This window comes from Cimex lectularius, unplaced genomic scaffold, assembly GCF_000648675.2.
Source record: "Cimex lectularius strain Harlan isolate CLEC.00 unplaced genomic scaffold, Clec_2.1 scaffold217, whole genome shotgun sequence".
Classification (NCBI taxonomy): domain Eukaryota; kingdom Metazoa; phylum Arthropoda; class Insecta; order Hemiptera; family Cimicidae; genus Cimex; species Cimex lectularius.
The window spans coordinates 571,681-590,799 of record NW_019392871.1 but is presented as its reverse complement, the minus strand read 5'-3'; the positions used below and the strand labels follow the sequence as shown (position 1 = coordinate 590,799).

At 33.8% G+C, this 19,119-nt stretch overlaps 1 protein-coding gene across 3 annotated transcripts in view; it reads left to right on the top strand.

Moving 5' to 3' along the window:
• Positions 1-19,119, top strand: part of LOC106661479 (thymocyte selection-associated high mobility group box protein TOX-like) — a 216,008-nt gene that overhangs the window by 100,050 nt on the left and 96,839 nt on the right. The window contains exon 1 of one of the 3 annotated variants that reach the window (XM_024228895.1): positions 18,616-18,685. The exons of the other annotated variants lie outside the window; for them this stretch is intronic. Coding sequence (XP_024084663.1) covers positions 18,671-18,685 — 15 coding nt within the window. The 5' untranslated portion in view covers positions 18,616-18,670. Of the gene's footprint in view, positions 1-18,615; positions 18,686-19,119 lie in introns of those variants that run through there. 3 annotated transcript variants of the gene reach the window in all.

The following is a 19,119-nucleotide window of genomic DNA, read 5'->3' as shown; positions in this document are numbered from 1 at the left end:
CTCTGGTTAAACCGGCGTAATTCACAATCAAAAATTCATAATTCAATATTGATCATAATCATTGGACCATAATGCCATTTCATTATTCCTATTTCTCATTTTAAAATAATAACAAACTAATTATACGTTTTAAACTGGAGATCATAACTTATCAAATCAGTTGTCTCAGCTTTATAGCATGAAACGCCAATGGATTTAAATTGAAATTAGATTTATAAATTAAAGACCAATATCGTATATGCCATTCAAACAAAAGGTCAGTTAAAAAGTCTTTTCATGTACGATTCATATTACCTCTTCTAAGACAAAGTTGAGCTTAAGTTCTAAGCTTATTGATTACGTATTAGTACCGATGTAGTTAAATGAATTAACTGACCGTCGATGTATTTTATTTTGTAGAAACATGTCTGCTGAAGATAGAAAGCGTTCCCAATTTTTTTTAAGGATTATGTTTATGTTGTTGGCGATGAAGGGAAAGTCCCTAGGTAGGCAGAAGAATTGTTATTTTTATTTTTTTTTTAATTTAAGAAGAAATGTTAAAATAATTTCCAAAACAAATTTGTGGTTCATAGTTCATCTTGGGGCGTCGGAGGCCGGAACGGTTACGTCCCTGTCACTGCGTCCGGAACGGTTACGTCGCGTACGTCCCATCACTGTGAGGTAGAGGTCCATGGTTCGAATCCAAATACAGCGTCCCTGCACCCGACATACAAATCGGCTTCCTTTCGAAAACAACGACACCCCCAAATTCTGCTGTTGCGAACCTTCTTAAAAGCATAGTTGATCTTGATGGCTGTGATGAAATTATGGTTATTTGATGAAAAAACTTAAGTTGAATCTCTATTATTTCTTTGTTGGTGCAATGCAAATTGCAAATTAAGGGAAGAATAAAATAATATGTTGAATGGGATCTTGAGTAAATGGCAATATAAGCGTAGATTGTAAATAACCAAAATAATATTGACGATTTTTTTTAAATTTTATATTAGTGCCATATGTGTAATTTGCTTCTATAGTACCTTTTTATTTTAGCATTGAAGCATTTTACCATCTTGCCTTATTTAGTTACATAATTTAGCTAGTACGTTTGTTTTTCTGTTTTCTATTTTCTATTTTATATATTGTTTTAGGTTACATAATCACTGTAAAAATACAGAATTTTTGTATTCTATTCTAATCCTATTCTGTATTAAATCTTCAAAGATAAAGTTGAGCTTAAATATTGATAGTTATCAGTAGTGAAGTACTTAAATGACTTTTCTGGCAAATGAACGAAAAGTAAGTTTTGCAGAGACATCGTTCAGCGCGATCGTCGAACAGCTTATGTAAAATCGATGTTTTGGGATCAGGAATGTGGTCCAAGAATGACAATTATTGCTCAACTGACAAGCTTTCGGCATTTACTATGCCTTCCTCAGGGCTTTAGGTACTAGGTCAGTAGTTAAATTTATATAAGTAAGCTATAAAAACCTTTAGCCATTACACTTGACAGAACCAAACATCATTAATTGATATTGATATCATTTTACGGTATTTATTTATGTGTAGACACTACTTATATAGAAAAGAAAAAAAAGGTTTTAATTATGTACCTNAGAATAGCTTAGTTTAAAATGGTTTAGATACATGTTATATTCTTTGTTTATTGTTTCTTCTAACTATAGTAACTATAGTCATAATAAAATATATATGTATATATATGTATATATAAATTTAGCATCTAACCTAGCACCTCAAAGCTCTGGGAAAGCATAATAAATGCCGAAATTTTGGCGGTAGTGCAATAGTTGTCATTTTTGGACCTCATCCCTGATCAAAAAACATCAATATTATTATTAATTAAGGTTTTTAATTGAGATAAAAAAGTCAGTGTCACGAGCGGGATTCGAACCCACGATCTTCGGCTAGATACGCCGCTGCTCTACAACTTGAGTTATCGTGACCTCGATCCACTCGGACACCAACTTCCCATCTCAACCCCACCTTTTGAATTTTTGTTGGTGTCCGAGTGGATGGAGGTCAGGATAGCTCAAGTGGTAGAGCAGCAGCGTATCTAGCCGAAGATCGTGGGTTCGAATCCCGCTCGTGACACTGACTTTTTTATCTCAATTAAAAACCTTAATTAATAATGTATTAATTGGTCAAGCGGACCACTAAAACTATTGAACATCAATATTATGTTTAATAATTTTATAAACTTTTCATTTATTTTACAAGTTTTTGCACACTAATATTCTATTTATATATAGACGAGTAAGCGTATAGACCAATTACTATACAAAACTTTGCCAAGACAGACCAAAACGGTGAAGATGGTTCGATCAAAATGATAAAAAAAATACCAAGCCACAAATTACTACACAGTTATAAAACTTTTTTTTTATAATTTGGTATGTGATCAAAGCCTGTATCTAAGTAACTCACCGCAGGAGCGAAACTTACGTGATATAATGAAGTGAAAACGAGCCTTCGCCAGTTCGGGAGGGGAAACAGTTGCCGAAAAATTCAAAAGCCGCCCCGGGGGCCCCCGCGATTTTCGAGATAAGTTCGAACGAGGCCGGATAGGTTTTTGGATTTATGGACAGGGTGTATTGTTGTGCACCGCATCCACACTACTTCTCACAATGCTATTCCCGCTACGTAAATCACATCCGCCAAACCAGAATTAAGCCACATATCACTCCCCCTCTCGTGTCGAGCTTCGCCGGAGCAAACAGCAAATAATAACAATAGTTGGGACATCAAAACATGATCGGTTTGCCGGTTCGTTGGGGGGAGGGTCGAATCGAATTCCATCAGTATACAACATGATAATCTTTTTGTTAAACATACACAATCTGACTCTGCAGTAGTAATCTCTCTCGCACATAAATGAACAGTCGGTTTTCCCTTTGAAGCTGCATTATTTAAAACCGACGAATACTTGCCAGAATTGATAACACCACTACATCATAAATATCGGCCAAGACTCACATAATTTACATACTTATTACAGTAAGTTCTTGTATAGTAAAATTAAATTCAATTAATTTAGGTTTTAAGTTGAGATAAAAAAAGTCACTGTCACGAGCGGGATTCGATCCCACGACCTTCGGCTTGATACGCCGCAACTCTACCACTTGAGCTATTGTGACTTCGATCCCCTCGGGCACCAACTTCCCATCTCAACCCCACCTTTTGAATTTTCCTTCCTTTTAGCCATTTTTCAATTGTCGTGTAATCTATTTGATTCTCGGCGACAAGTGAAATGGCCACGGAGAGCTTTAGTGAAGTATACTTAATTTTAATTCATTAAATTCACTATTTTTCGTGGTCCGCTTGACCAATTAATATCATTCAATTAATAAGGTTTTAAGTTGAAGTCACGATAGCTCAAGTGTTAGCCGAAGGTCGTGGGTTCGAATCCCGCTCGTGACACTGACTTTTTTATCTCAACTTAAAACCTTAATTAATTGAATGATATTAATTGGTCAAGCGGACCACGAAAAATAGTGAATTTAATGAGGTAAAATTAAAGCAAAACATTTAGTTTAAACTAATTCTAATAATCGTAAGTTATGTACCACAGTCACAAATCCCGAAGTGGAAAATCTCCTGGACATTATCTACTTACCTCCACCATACTTCGAAACTTACCGCGAAAAGCCATAGTTTACTTAACCACAATACATAATGCCATCCTACGAACCACTGTCTTTTCTTACGGAAATATTCCGTCGTTATTCTTTTACCTACACATAAGTCTGACGCTAAATCCGTACACAAGACTCTTAAGTCCTGTGCACGGATTTCATGTCAGTCTCTTAAGTCGAGACTTGGACAACTACGAACATGTCTAGGACCGAAATCTGTATTGTCCGTCAAAACTAAACAATACACAAGACTTTACTGCGACTTGGACATATGACAGAAGAGGATGGTGAGATGTAAAGTTGAGGTAGCGATCAAAATCCAACGTATATAAACATAAAACAGCAAAATCTCACTGGCACTCTCAACACGCCACGCAAGAATGGCACAATTACAAAGAAGACAAACACTTTGAGTGAGTAGAAATACTTTGATTGAATATAAAAAATATATTTTGCATTGTATAAATTAACTTTTCCACATCTTAAATGTATTTGTTAAATACATTTAACAATTGTAAACAATGTTTGTAAATCCCAGGCCCTGAAGATGATCTCAATAAAGATCGAAACGTTGGCACGATAAAGAAAATGTTTTTCTGAAACCTACATCACACCAGACCGCATCTCACGATTTCTGAATAATTATCGATTGACGGTCAATAATCACCACACATTTCTACTCGTAATAATTAATTGTTGTTTTTTCAATCTTTTAGAATATAGAACCAAATTATGCATGGAAGTGTAATGTCAAATAAAAGAAATATCTATTCAAAAGTAAATAGGAAAAAAACAGTTTATTGAATTATATTTAATATCCCCAAACTTTCAGGAACTGTACAGTCAAAAAACGTGTCAAAAATATTGAAAATGAGCAAAACCGTGCATTTAACAGCCTAAAACATACCATAATCCATATTTTATTACAAATATACACTTAATTTTGCTAATCATCAAAATTACAATTTTTTTCTATCAATAGTTACAATTTTTTCTTGTAATTATTTCTATTTATTCAATGCGTATTCGCCTCTGATCTGTCATGTGCGAAGCTAAATATCGTAATGTGCTGTAAGTTAGACACCTGAATAACAAATGATCCATGTTTTCATGATCAAACATATTACAAACCCCGCACATTTAACTTCCTTTCATTTATGGAACAATTTAATTTCTTCTTTATCGCCAGGTCTGAGCTGTACAATTAATCTTTGTCTTCTCATTCCCACCTGGTCATAAATATGAAATTCTTCAGGCCTAAAATGACATATGAACCTGTATGATTCATTAAGTTTTGAGTTAACAACTCTTTACATTGATAAGTAATAATTTACCCATCTCTCTTTTATGCTGTTCTGTTCTTTTTTCAAGGTAGGTAAATTATTATGCTTGTAAAAGTCGTAACCTAGGACTGCCTGTTTTATTTTTCGTTTTGTGGGAACTTACAATATTTTCCAATGGCAATCGTAAAACCTTAAAACCCATATCATTCTCTCCAAAGTCATTATTTTTATCGACTTCCAGTCTATTTCCATTCTCCATATATTGGTAAATAAAAGATGGATTTGAATTATTGTACTTAAAATTTATAAATGCCACCAAAGCATTGCAATTAAGTTCTGTTGCTGTGGTTTTTAATAATTTAAATTTATTTTCTAATCGAATCCAAAACTCCTTTTAAAAGTATGCTTCGCTAAAATATTGATGACCTATATTGATACTATAACAAGGCCGAGAATAATTGTATATTAAAAGAGTTCAACTTCATCAGATGACAGCCGGTCCTGAAAGGAAACCCGTTCGCTCCTATTACCCAGGATCCGACAGCCGATTCCCACGAGGAAAATTTGAATGGAATAGAAGAAAAATCACGTAGCTCGGTCGATTATGTTGCGAGGAAAGACGGCTGATTATGTTTTATCATCTCGCCCGGAAATCAATGGGCTAAGAGCCGACCCTCTAATCAAAAGTTCCCATGGCCTCATAACCACCTGGCGGACAGATTTATTTGCCTTTACGTCAAGCATCCGATTATTGCTAATTATTATAATATGAATTCTCTTTAAAGAAATAACATTTAATTTCCGTTGTTTCCGTCTTGTTCACTTCCTTATGAAAGAAAGATCTAAGTAGTATGTTAATATTGTTATATAGTAGTACCATTTTCGATAAATAATATGTTTTTTTTATTATACGGTGACACAAGTGAATAAGAGAAACTATTCTGTCGAAGAAAGCGAGAATAAACGTGCCGAGTCAACATTCGATCGAGGGGGTATGAAAATCAGATCAGATGACATTATGTCGTTCATTTTGTCGATATTGTGTCAAATGGAGAAGTGATGAAATAGAAATGGCCAATTCCATTTCCGAACGAGGTTGGATCTTATAAAAATTATAAATAAATTACATAGTAAAAAGGAAATTAAACAACTATTGGCCCCGTGGGAAAAGATTCTGAGTATATGCTAAAGAGTCTCACTCCAGGTAATAGAGAAAAAGTTAAAAATGGGTTAATATAGTCAATAGTATACATATTATATACGTAACTATGCATGCTAGTATATAATCCTTTAATTATTACATAATATTATTGATAATGACGATCGTGGGAAATTTTCACTATAAGAAGCTATATTTAACGTAATCCTTCTTTTAAAAAAATAGTTTCTTTTTTACTTTTGAATGGTTTGCACATTAATACGACCGATTTTAAATACAATTATGCGTATTTTCTGGGTTTCTTTCTCACTATTGTAGGTCAGTAGATTGTTTAGAATGTTTAAATGACTGCTCTGTGCATGATAGGGTACATTCTAGATGGTTAACCTGTTTAGGAAATTATTATTCGGCAATCGTGAGATGCGGCCAATTATACAAAAAAAAAATTTTTATATTCAATCGAAGTTTAAATTAATATAAAAAATATGTTTTTGCATTGTATATTGTATAAATTCACTTTTTTCCACATCCTATATGTATTTGTTTAATTAAACAATGTTTGTAAACCCCAGGCCCTGAAGATGATTTCAATAAAGATCGAAACGTGTAGAGATTAGTGACCGTTAATCGATAATTATTCAGATATCGTGAGATGCGGTCTGGTGTGATGTACGTTTCAGAAAAACATTTTCTTTAACGTGCCAACGTTTCGATCTTTGTTGAGCCCTGAAGATGACCTCAATAAAGATCGAAACCTTGGCATGGTAAAGAAAATGTTTTTCTGAAACCTACGTCACACCAGACCGCATCTCACGATTTCCGAATAATCATAGACTAACGGTTACTAATCACCACACATTTTTAGGAAATTATTTTAACTTAGTTCGTCTTAATAGACATTGCCCATATTAAGCTGGTTATTTTTGGTCCAACGTTAAAAAAAAGTTAGATGTAACAACTTTCATATCTTATCTTAAAGAATACATGAGAGAGCGAGTGAGAAGTTGGGATAGAGAGGGCAAAGTAAGAAATAATACTTTATTATGAACTAGAAACAAGTTCCCTTAAGGACAACAACAACAACAACACAACAAACAATACAAATATAAAGACAAAACAATCAAAATAATANGAGAGAGAGAGAGAGAGAGAGAGAGGAAAGAGAAAGGAGAGCTTGAAAGTGAATGAGACCGTGCGTGCTTGGTTTGTGTGTGATAAATAGTGGAACTGTTCAACTTGAGTACTTGAGTGAAATATTCCAGTTGAAACTGGAAATGGTAAAGCAAAAGCCAATTTATTCGGCAATTGCAACATGTCGCCGAAGAGTTAGGTTTAGAATTACGTAAGCTCAAATCTGTACATATATATGTATACACACATGTTCAGAGTTGAGCTTGTCCCTTTTCGCAATCCACCGGCAATTCAAGCTTTTGTAATTTAGAACAAATTACAGGCAGGCATAGAGAATCACCCATCTCCGGTGAGGCCGGCTGGGGTCAGCCGGTTATGATCAAGGCTTCGGGTGTTCCCATTCACATTCTCGCTCTTAAATACATTCTTTCCTATTTACATACCATGCATTCAATTAGGGTGGGAAGTACTCAATATCCTTTCAACAAAAAACAAACACAATTGAGACACTCAATATTCCGCCATCGGCGTTTTTACTCTACGCATTCACGCCAATAAATACATTCACTTTGTAACGATGATCTGGGTTATCGACCTGCTGGAAACATGAAGATTTTTTGGAGGATCTACGGAAGAGGTCAACACAGAGAAAAACTTCCTTTCGGTTTTCGCCAAGCTTTCGACAGTTTTTATACTGTCATCTTCAGGGCCTGTTTTATTATCATATATATAAAAAAAAACAATAAAAAACATGAAAAAACAAATTGCACAAAAATTGAAATATCTTACTTAAACCTTAATGGCGAAATAAAAAGACATGGTGTTTTGGGCACAGAAGTACATTACGTTTTTTTGGTGCTCAGCATCTAAACATGATTTAAATTGAATAAATTAATAATTAAAAAATTACAACTATAAGTACAATAAAAATTAAAAAACGTGGTCGAGAAAAGGTTACCTCATAAAAGTCTAAAAAACTAGTAAAAACCTTCTTCCCCCCCCCAGGTACATGCGATCACAGTGTGTTTCTTATACATACATATATACAATTAAATTATCTTACATTTAAATTACTTTACATTAAGATCACAGATTAAAAAAACAACAAACCCTCTTCGACGGAAAAAAAGGAAGTTTTTCTCTGTGTTGAACTCTTCCGTAGATCCTCCGAAAAAACTTCACATTCACTTTGGTTGATCTTTACTCATAAGTTGAGAATATTGAATAAATAAATATTGAGACGACCTGGCTTTGATTAAACATATAAAAATGTACCTAGCAAATAAAACAAATGAGAGAGAGAGAGAGAGAGAGAGAGAGAGTGAGTGAGAGAGAGAGAGAGTCACGCTTATGTTGTGTGCGTGATGAATAATTGAACTTTTAACTTGAAGGGAATATTTTAATTTCTAATGGTTGAAATCAAAAAAAGCCAAATATTCTGCAATTGCAACATGTTGCTGGAAAGAAAGTTTGATGTAATATTTATTTAGAAATCGTGAGATGCGATCTGGTGTGATGTAGGTTTCAGAAAAACATTTTCTTTATCGTGCCAACGTTTCGATCTTTATTGAGATCATCTTCAGGGCTCAAAGTGTTTGTCTTCTGTGTAATTGTGCCATTCTTGCGTGTTCTGTCGAGAGTGCCGCCAGACCGCATCTCACGATTTCTAAATAAATATCGATTAACGGTCACTAATCACCACACGTTTGATGTAATGATCTTCATCTGATTTTTTAACATAATGTGTTACTGTTTAAATTTATCTAATTATAAAATCTTGTATATAGTGTGTGATGGAATTGTGAAGGATAATTGAACTGGTGAAATATTCCGATCGGGAATGATTAAAATTGAAAAAAAGCGATATATTCCGCAATCGCAAAGTTTATCTGTTCCATTTCCCACCCAAAATCCATTTTCGCGTTTATCTATCCGATTGCAATTCACGTTTTTCCGCTTTGAATAAAATGTTTGTAAATTAGCACGGACGTGTTATCTGCCGGCCGTAAAATGAATTGACATCTCGTTATGCTAATGGCAGTATCGTAAATTATAGAAATGAGTTATGGATTAATAATGTTCTCTGCTAGCAGAGAACTCTCAACTAGACCTCGATAAATCCCCGCTACGCTCTAATAACCCGTTGTTGCAAATAATTGCACTACGAATAAACTATTTCAATAAATTATACTTACTCAAAATTTAATTCCGCTTAACTTGGCACAACAGTAATTCCCGGCTTATTATATAATATGGCCAATTTGTGAATCCAATTATTTTCCTCAACACAATGATATCCTAATCGAGTATCGAACATTAATTCTACGTTATTAAATTTCCGATCGGGCCTCGGGATTAAACAATTATAGAAAAAGAAGGATGGACTTTCTTAATTTATTTATATTTGAATTACAGAGCCGGTTATTTATCAGCAACTTTTATTGAACCAACGTGCAACAAGAATTCACGATAATTGTTAATATTAACAAAAAATATTATTACGGTATAACCACATTTTTACTCATAAAATGACTAACTAAAAGACTGACCAGAATTAGCATTTAAATGACTACCTAATAACGTTTTCTAATCGATCGATGTAATTAATTACAACAGCAACGATTGTCGTGAGGAATCTCGAGTATTCTGGAGTAGTGTGAACGTAATTTATGAGCGTGAATGAAGGGGTTCATCCGCAATTACACCGAGGAATATCGAGTGCTCTGGAGTAGTGTGAATGATTTGGGGTGTGTACATATAATTTATTAGCGCGAATGGCAGGGTTCATCCGCAATTACACCGAGGAATATCGAGTGCTCTGGAGTAGTGTCAATGTTAACCAGACTATCATGTTTTTAACTCGTTTCTATGATTCGGTGTATTTTTGTTTGTTTGTGTTATCTTATCCACAATTGGCTAGGCCCTTACAATTTTTCTTGTAACAGCTTGTTTGTAGTATAATATACATATTGATACATCCAATGAACTCCTATTTACACAAATACCAATTTAGATGCATATCTGAATTGTTTTAAGAACATTTTCGGATATTTTTTTGTTGGTTCAACAATATTTGTATGGAACCCCAAGCAGTCATTCCAAATTTCATTATTTAGTGGAAAAAGGGTTCTATATTTTTTTTAGTTGTAATTGGGAATCTTTTTATATTATTTATCTTATACATACATTTTCTAAGTTTATCACATAAATTCAATATGCTTCTTCCATTTCATGCGATTGCCTATGTTATCCCAAGGTTTCTAACCTCATCTACTATTCTAGTTGGTCGACTACATTGATCTGACGAGCCCTCAAACTGAAGTTACATTTAGTCGACTCTTGATAAATGGATATGGGCACTTATTTGTGTTCAAAGTTAATAGATTACATCTCTTCTAGTTTGATAATTTATGCTCAGCTGTGTTTAACCCATCCGGCCAGGAAAAATTTTTCAATCCAGGCTACATCTGCAAATAAATATATTTTGCCGGTCAGCGTTAGATAAGCCAAATCGTTGATGTATAGCAAGAATAAAACTGGACCTAATTAGTTCCTTGACTAATTGAAAACCAAATTGGAAGTTAGTTATTATTATAGTTTTTCCATGTAATAGATTATTTTGGATATTTGTGTTACACTATCATAGAATTTATACATACTTGCATAATTCATGAGTTTGTCAATGAGTCTAAACCATTAATCATACATTTTTTATTATTATTTAAATAACATTCAGACGCGATTTCGCTATCGTGTTCTTAACGAGGCGATATGAATGTATAATTAATTAACACTAAAAAATGCAGTCATTGTCCTACGTGATATAGTAATTGGAGATAAAGCGCAAAGTTGTGACGAGCTATTTAAATCTGTAAGTAAAAGTCGTAGTTTGTGAATAAAGCCGAGACCTCGTAAATCCGAATGCAAGTAGTAATCGCCGCTAAGTCAGCTCAATAGGACAAACTGACTTTAATAGTAATAAGACCAGACGTAAATTACACCGACGTCGAACTTATAACATTTTCGTAAGTATCGCCCTCGGATGCCTGTAAATACAAGCTCCGGGGCGTTACAATATAATGTATCACTTGCATAAATAACGCCGTCTACTTCGCGGATAGGATTAGGGGTTGTAAAAGTTGGCCTCTCCTTTGTAATATAGGTGGTGGGTTTTATTCCTTTAAATGTTTTGTATTCATAACCGCGTATGATGGGCACGGGGTTGTAAATCAACGAAATAAATCACCAGGAAAATTACTATCTTGCAAAGTTCAAATTTGCCGTTTCAAAGCCAACAACCTTAGGTCTACCTTCTTATTATTTTCAAAAAGACTATTGACATGCGACTTAGTTCGAGCCAACAAACAGTACAGGTCGTTCCTAACTTAATTGAAGCAATATTTGTTTTCTTAATTTTTTTTACAATATCAGAAAAATATTCTAAATACAAACATTCCGAAATTTTTAAGCATCTTTATTTACATAACATTTCCGCTCTTGACACTAACTTTTCATTTCAACCAATACTTTGCATAAAGATTAATTAATTAATTAGGAAGTTATTTGGTCAATCGGACCACGAAATCTAACGGGTTTAACAAATAAAACGAAGGATACCTTCACTAAAGCTCTCCGTGGCCATTTCATTTGTCGCCGAGAATCGAATAGATTACACGACATTTGAAAAATAACAAAAAGGAGGGAAAATCCGAAAAGTTGAGATGGAGAGTTAGAGTCCGAGTGGATCGAAGTCACGTGGTTAGAGCAACGGCGTACTTAGCCGAAGGTCGTGGGTTCGAATCCCGCTCGTGACACTAACTTTTTCATTTCAACCAATACCTTAGATAAAGATTAATTAATTGAAAGAAGTTATTTGATCAATCGGACCACGAAATATAATAGATTATTAACATTATTTACAACATAATCAGGGACTAGATTGTGCCACAACAACAAAAAAAAGGAAAAGTTAAAAAAAATTTACAATAAATCAATGTAATTTTGAATTTCAAAAAAATCAAATACACAATCGATATTAAGTTCTTGGCAATGTTGGGACTGCATCAGTCATCAAGGAAATTTTTAAAAAAACTTAAATATGTCAGTATGTACAAATGTTGAATGTTATTTTTCCCTGATGATGACCTTAAAATAGGTCGAAAGCTTGAAGTAACAACTGAATTTTCCTTTTTTCTTCAAGACCACACTTTGAACCAGTGTTCGTGAAAAAAATATTGCACAAAGTGCCTGAGAATTATAAATCATTGATATTGATATTATTAACTTCATATTATAAGATTTATTACATATTTATTTTATTGTGTAAATTACTCGTCGTGTAAGTAATTTTGACCAAAACACATTTTACTTCCCTATTAAGACCCTCTCGATTGAGCAAGTCTTGGAAAAAAGTTTAACAAATATACAGGGTGTCCCAGTTCCTTCTGACGAAACTCAGGGAATCGATTCTACTCTTCATTGGGAGCAAAAAATGCCCAGGAGAAAATTTTCGGAAAGTTCTCTATTTTGAAGATATTCGTCGATTTAGGTTTTTTCAACTTTTCACTACCTTACCACATAAAAACGCTTACTAAATAATACATAAAAAATGTTGAGACTACAACAAATCCGATCACACCATTTGAAAGAACTCTAAATTTTCTGTAAGATACTTCTATTTGCAATAATCTGAATGATATAAAATGTTAGCCAATATCAGTCGGAACATGTCAAAATTACAAAATTTAAAATTTTGGTCATGATTGCACGTTCTACTGAGGTTACAAAAAATACCTACAACTTGTCAAACTTTACAAAAACTTCTTCATCTAATATGCTTTATGTTGATATATCCAGGTTTTTAAATAACGTTCTAGTAGAGTTGAAAAATAACAATTGAATGTTCAAAACGTGAGCTAAGGTAAATTTGAAGGGGGGTAAAAATAAATCAATTAGAACTCGCTTTGTAAAATAATATTAATATTATAATGTCTTTCAGTAACACACCCTACCTGATACATTCCGTGATGATTATTGTTTAAACTTCGATCCCATCCAGCATTTTGCATTCAACCGGTCAAACAAGTGTCATTTTTATTTTACAAAGCGAGTTTTCGAACATTCAATGGTTATTTTTCAACTATACTAGAACGTTATTTAAAAACTTGGATATATCAACGTAAAGCATAGTAGATGAAAAAGTTTTTGTGAAATTTGACAAGTTGTAGGTATTTTTTTATAACCTTAGTAGAACGTGCAATCATGACCAAAATTTTAAATTTTGTAATTTTGACATGTTCCGACTGATATTCGCTAACATTTTATATCATTCAGATTATTGCAAATAGAGGTATCTTACAGCTAATTTAGCGTTCTTTCAAATGGTGTAATTGGATTTGTTGTAGTCTCAACATTTTGGAAGTCGTAAGCGTTTTTATGTGGTAAGGTAGTGAAAAGTTGAAAAAACCTAAATTGAAGAATATCTTCAAAATAGAAAACTTTCCGAAAATTTTCTCCTGGACATTTTTTGCTCCCAATGAAGAGTAGAATCGATTCCCTGAGTTTCGTCAGAAGGAACTGGGACACCCTGTATAGAATAATTTTATAAGGGAAACTTCGGAAATAGCTATATTACCATTTATTATTTGGGAAGTTATTCTTATAAAATAAAATAAAAATGTATAATCACGACAGAGTAGGGAGAAAAATAAAGTCTAGAATATAGAATGATAACAAAAGAGATGTTTGAGATATTTTTCATATTAGTTGTAAACTATAACTTTTTTTTATTGATGGCGTAAAACAGTTAGGGCATTTTTGCTTTCCTCTATAAAAGGAAATTCGTTTAAATTGAAAGGTTTCGCCTTTATGTCGTTTACTACTGTTTACGAGAAAAATTTTGTTTATATTTTATTGTCGTGTTTACTCATGAAAATATTGAAGAAAAACATTAGATTAAAGTAGAAGCCGTAAAAACTTGCTACAGTTAGAAACAAAGTCGTTGAAGTACGGGAAAGAGAAAGATGGGACTTCTAACAGCAGTTGAACAGAAGAGAGGATAAATAGGCGGAGAAGTACAAGTGATTCCATGGTAAAAACTGCCGTGGATTTTTATTGGTCTCTTTATCGGGGAAAAGGGGGTGAATATTTCTTATTTATGCTTCGACGTGGAAACTCGTTTCTGTAGAAGCCGTGTTTGTAGGCGGTTCGAGGATTCTGAATTCCTAAGACGCAACATGGCTGAGTGAACATCCAATATACAGCAAACTAATATAAGTTAGTTGGTCTCATTTAAGTTGCCGACCGTGCACCAGAGTTGGAGCCATTCTTACTCAATTTATGCGATCGTGATAACGAAATGTTTCTCTGGGTAAGCACTACTCAAATTATTTCTAGGCGAGGTGTGAGTGCGCTAGGACGTGACGCGATAATGAAAATCTTATTCAAATGCTTCCTTATTATACAAGTTTAAATATATCAACATGAATTAACAGTGCAAAAAATCTTGTTACAAATCGTCAAATCAGAAGCGACAAACAAACAACCGAACTTGGAAAAAATGACAATAAAATTGGTAAAATATTAAAGTCTTCAGAGTCAAAGATGACATGATGTATCGACCTGCCGTTGAACAACTTGGAAAAAAGGATCTTCGGAGAGATTTAGTTTTTTCACTTGTAACGGAAAAACCACCTGAGCCTCATGTCCCACCCTTGTGGTAGAAGTGACGAATTAACTTTAATTTAATGTGAGGTGATTAGTGATCGTTAATCGATAATTCTTCCGAAATCGTGAGATGCGGTCTGGAGTGACGTAGGTTTTAGAAAAACATTTTATTTATCGTGCCAACGTTTCGATCTTTATTGAGATCATCTTCAGAGCCTGGGATTTACAAACATTGTATAAATTTAACAAATAGATGTAGGAGGATGTGGAAACAAGTGAATTGATACAATGAAAAAAAAATTTATATTCAATCAAAATATTTCTACTCTCTCAAAGTGTTTGCTTTCTGCGTAATTGTGCCATTCTTGCGTGTCGTGTTGAGAGTGCCAGTGAGATATTGCTGTTTTATGTTTATATACTTTGTATTTTGAAGGAGTGGTGAGGGAATTCTGTATAGAAAGACATTTTTGTATAAGGAGTCGGCTTCTTTGAGGTGAAAAGAGCCGACGAAGGGAAAAAAACATTGGTAATGGTTCGGCCAAATTATCCTTTCAGGATTATAGATAGAAAGGGATAAATAGGAAAAGGAAAGCTAAATTGTTGGACAATTAGACTATGAAAAATATTTGATGTGTGGAATGTGATGTGATGATATATGTATGTTATCTATATTGAATTTGAATAATGATATTGGAGTAGCTGCGACTGAGTTTACATGTATCTGTTCTGTAATGTTTGTAAATCTCTGGCCCTGAAGATGATCCCAATAAAGACCGAAACGTTGGCACGATAAAGAAAATGTTTTTCTGAAACCTACATCACACCAGACCGCATCTCATGATTTCGGAATAATTAACTTTAATTTAAGTTATCTATATATAGTACAATTTAAAAAAAGCTTAATTAATCTTAACCGGATGGATTGAAGTCACAATAGCTCAAGTGGTAGAGCAGCGGCGTAAGAAACTTATTTGGAATTAAAGAAAAGGACTTATTTGGTCAATCGGACCACGAAACCTCATAGATGTAATATGTAAAATGAAGTATACTTCACTAAAGCTCTCCGTGGCCATTTCATTTGTCGCCGAGAATTAGATTATACGACATTTGAAAAATGGCAAAAAGGAGGGAAAATGCGAAAGGTGGGTTGAGATGGAAAGTTAGTGTCCGTGTGGATCTAAGTCACGATAGCTCAAGTTGTAGAGCAGCTGCGTACCTAGCCGAAGGTCGTGGGTTCGAATCCCCCTCGTGACACTGACTTTATCTCAACCAAAACTTTAATCAAAAATTAATTTGTAGTAAGTATTTATTTTTTTAATTAGAGTTTTTTCCTGTTCAATTTACAGCTCGTTTCGAATTTTATTTACGGATCGGCAGAAGTTGAATGAGACGATCAATTCGTCGGGGTGGATCGAAGTCATGATAGCTCAAGTGGTAGAGCAGCGGCGTATTGAACCGAAGATTGTGGGTTCGAGTCCCGCTCGTGACACTGATTTTTTATCTTAACCAAAATCTTAATTAAAGATTAATTAATTGAAAAGAACTTATTTGGTCAATCGTACCACGAAACCTCATAGATTTATCTTAACTGTGATATTCAAATATGCCTGAGAAAAAAAGTAATTTTATTTTTTTTTTTTAAATAGGCATGTACTTATATGTATATTTTAACTGAGACACTGAGCTTCACCTAATTTTAAATAATCTTATTATAAATGCAGTTTCTTGTTCTCAAGGTATATTTGAACACTGATCGAGTTAAAGCCCTGATGATGACGATATAATCATCGAAATATCGGCAAAAACTTAGAGAAATGTCGTTCTGTTGTGACCTCACCGAAGTTCCTTTTTTCCAAGTTCTTCAGAGCCATCAAGAAAACTAACAACACACCAACTTTGGATGAAAATTTACGACATTATTTTGTTGCTTAATTATGATTGCGTCTTAATTAATTTGTTTCTAAGGGAGAGTAATTCACAGTTAGTAAGCGTTGGGTGGCATGTTATCCATTAGTTCCGTGTTGTCTTCTCATAGCATTAATGATTAATCATATTATTTCTCTCAGAAACAGTTACGTAGCGACATTCTTCGTTGTTGAAAGTCGAACAAACCAGTTCATCTAGAAATTAAAGCACTTTAGATGGATAATTACAAAGCCATTTTCTTGCACTTATCGCTTAAAAAGAAAACATTAAAATTTCAGTCAGGGCCCCACCTAATTACAACCTCATTAAACAGTAAGAAGACAAAAAGAAAGAGGAGGTTTTAATAAAGAATTTTATGGATGTTGGGCAAAGGGTTGGATTTAGAGAGAGCTCGGCCTAGTTGTAATAATAGAATACATTCATGCAAATTCAGCCAACTAAGGCAAGGAGACTTTCCATACAATTCAGCTTCTATAGAAGTTAGCCCATGAATTATGGAATTCCTCAACTCTACATACTAAAAGGCTCCACTATTACAATTTCAAATACTTCCACTCTTCCTCTTTTTAGCTTTTTTTACTTATAAAGTACAAATTTCATGTATGCCAAATACTCGATCCTTTTCAATTCTCGATAACGGCCTTTAAGAGGATACCGGCGAGGAATTCAATACGGTACGGGACGGAATAAAATCAGTTTCAGTTAAGAAATATCACAACTTTCAAATATAAGAAACGTCGGCTTTTATTTTCACTTTGTTGGTAGTTTTTCTTTGTGAATTGCCAGAGAACGACCGCTTTAAATCATTCCTGTTGTGCAGTAGTTTCTCCATAGAAAGATAGTGGGGAAAACAATTTAGTTAAGTGGTCACTTAAGCGGTTTCTGTGGTATTTATTAAACGACTTTCATTATTTTTTCCCTCGTTCTCTTTTCCAGCATCGACAACTCGCGAGTTTTAATCGTTTTCTCAACACTGACGAAGGCGTGGCGCCGGCGGGAAAACTGTTGAAAGCCGGAAAAACATCCTACACCGATTCTCTAGTTATACACATATTCGGAAAAAGTCTTATAAGAGAAAGAAGTTTATTGCTTTTGCAAGAACTTCTCAGAGGTAGAAAAGAATTTCAAGCACACCCTTTTCCAAACGAAATTGCCTTTACAACCCCGAATAAAACTTTAACAGAGCAGACAGCCCTTTGGCTTTACAAAAATAAACGTCCTTAAAAGTTTTTTTTTCCTGCATTAAACAAATAGAATTTTATCTGTTTAATTAAACCGGCTGTCAAGAATTAATACGGGCGTAAAATATAAATTGAATACATTTAAATATTTTATTTTTACGAGAATGGCTGAAAATTTAAACACCGCTGGTTTGTTATTTTAGTTTATTATTCCCAAAAATGACTGAAATTTCTGTATTCCTTTGGAAATTATCATCTAACATCTTTTAATTAACATTGCCTCAAATTTATTTTAGCTTATTTCTGTGGTTTCGAATTTTTTTTATTTATTTGAAACGTATACTTTGAATGAATTGATGGTTATTTTAATTTTAAAAACATTATACATGAAACTAACTAATGAATAAGTTTAACTATTATATATACATACATACGTTTTGCCTTAGGAAACACCATGTAACTATTATGTTTTTCTATTTATGTTGTCTGCGTTTCTTCTCGTGGACCTTGACGTTTTTTCACTCTCTTGTCGTTGTAAAACCTATTTTTAAAAATGTTGTAAATAACCATAAAAATCTTAAGTGCTAACGTGAATTATTACATTACAGGTAAGTTTCAAGAGCCCTTTTGATCTCCAATAATTTCCGGCCTGTTGAAGGTTCAACCGAGTGAAGTGTTTCTCCTTCTGCGCCAATGAACGCATCCACGGCAAGTATAAACTTCTATTTTCAAACAATCGTGAAATAACTTTTCAATTTATTCAAATCCTAGTTAAGATTTTTTAAAAAAATTTTTTTAGGGCCGAGTATTTTCTCTGACAAAAAATAAACCAAAGACGAGTAGATAATAATAATAATAATAGGAGGCTTTAAGTTTATTATTTACGGTTCAACCGAATAACATTGGTGACGCGCAGCACTCCACACAACTGTGTGAATGGGCCCAGATAAATCTTGTTTATGGCGTGGTTAAACTCGGTTATGGGTTCAATGGAGAGTAAAATTTATCAACAAACTTCTACTTGATTTCCTCTTCCTAAATAACTATGTTGTATGCGCTCCGAACCTGATCAGGACATAAATTAGACTTTTACATTTTTTAAACCAGGACGAAAACACCAAACACTCGTTTTTTGGAACGAT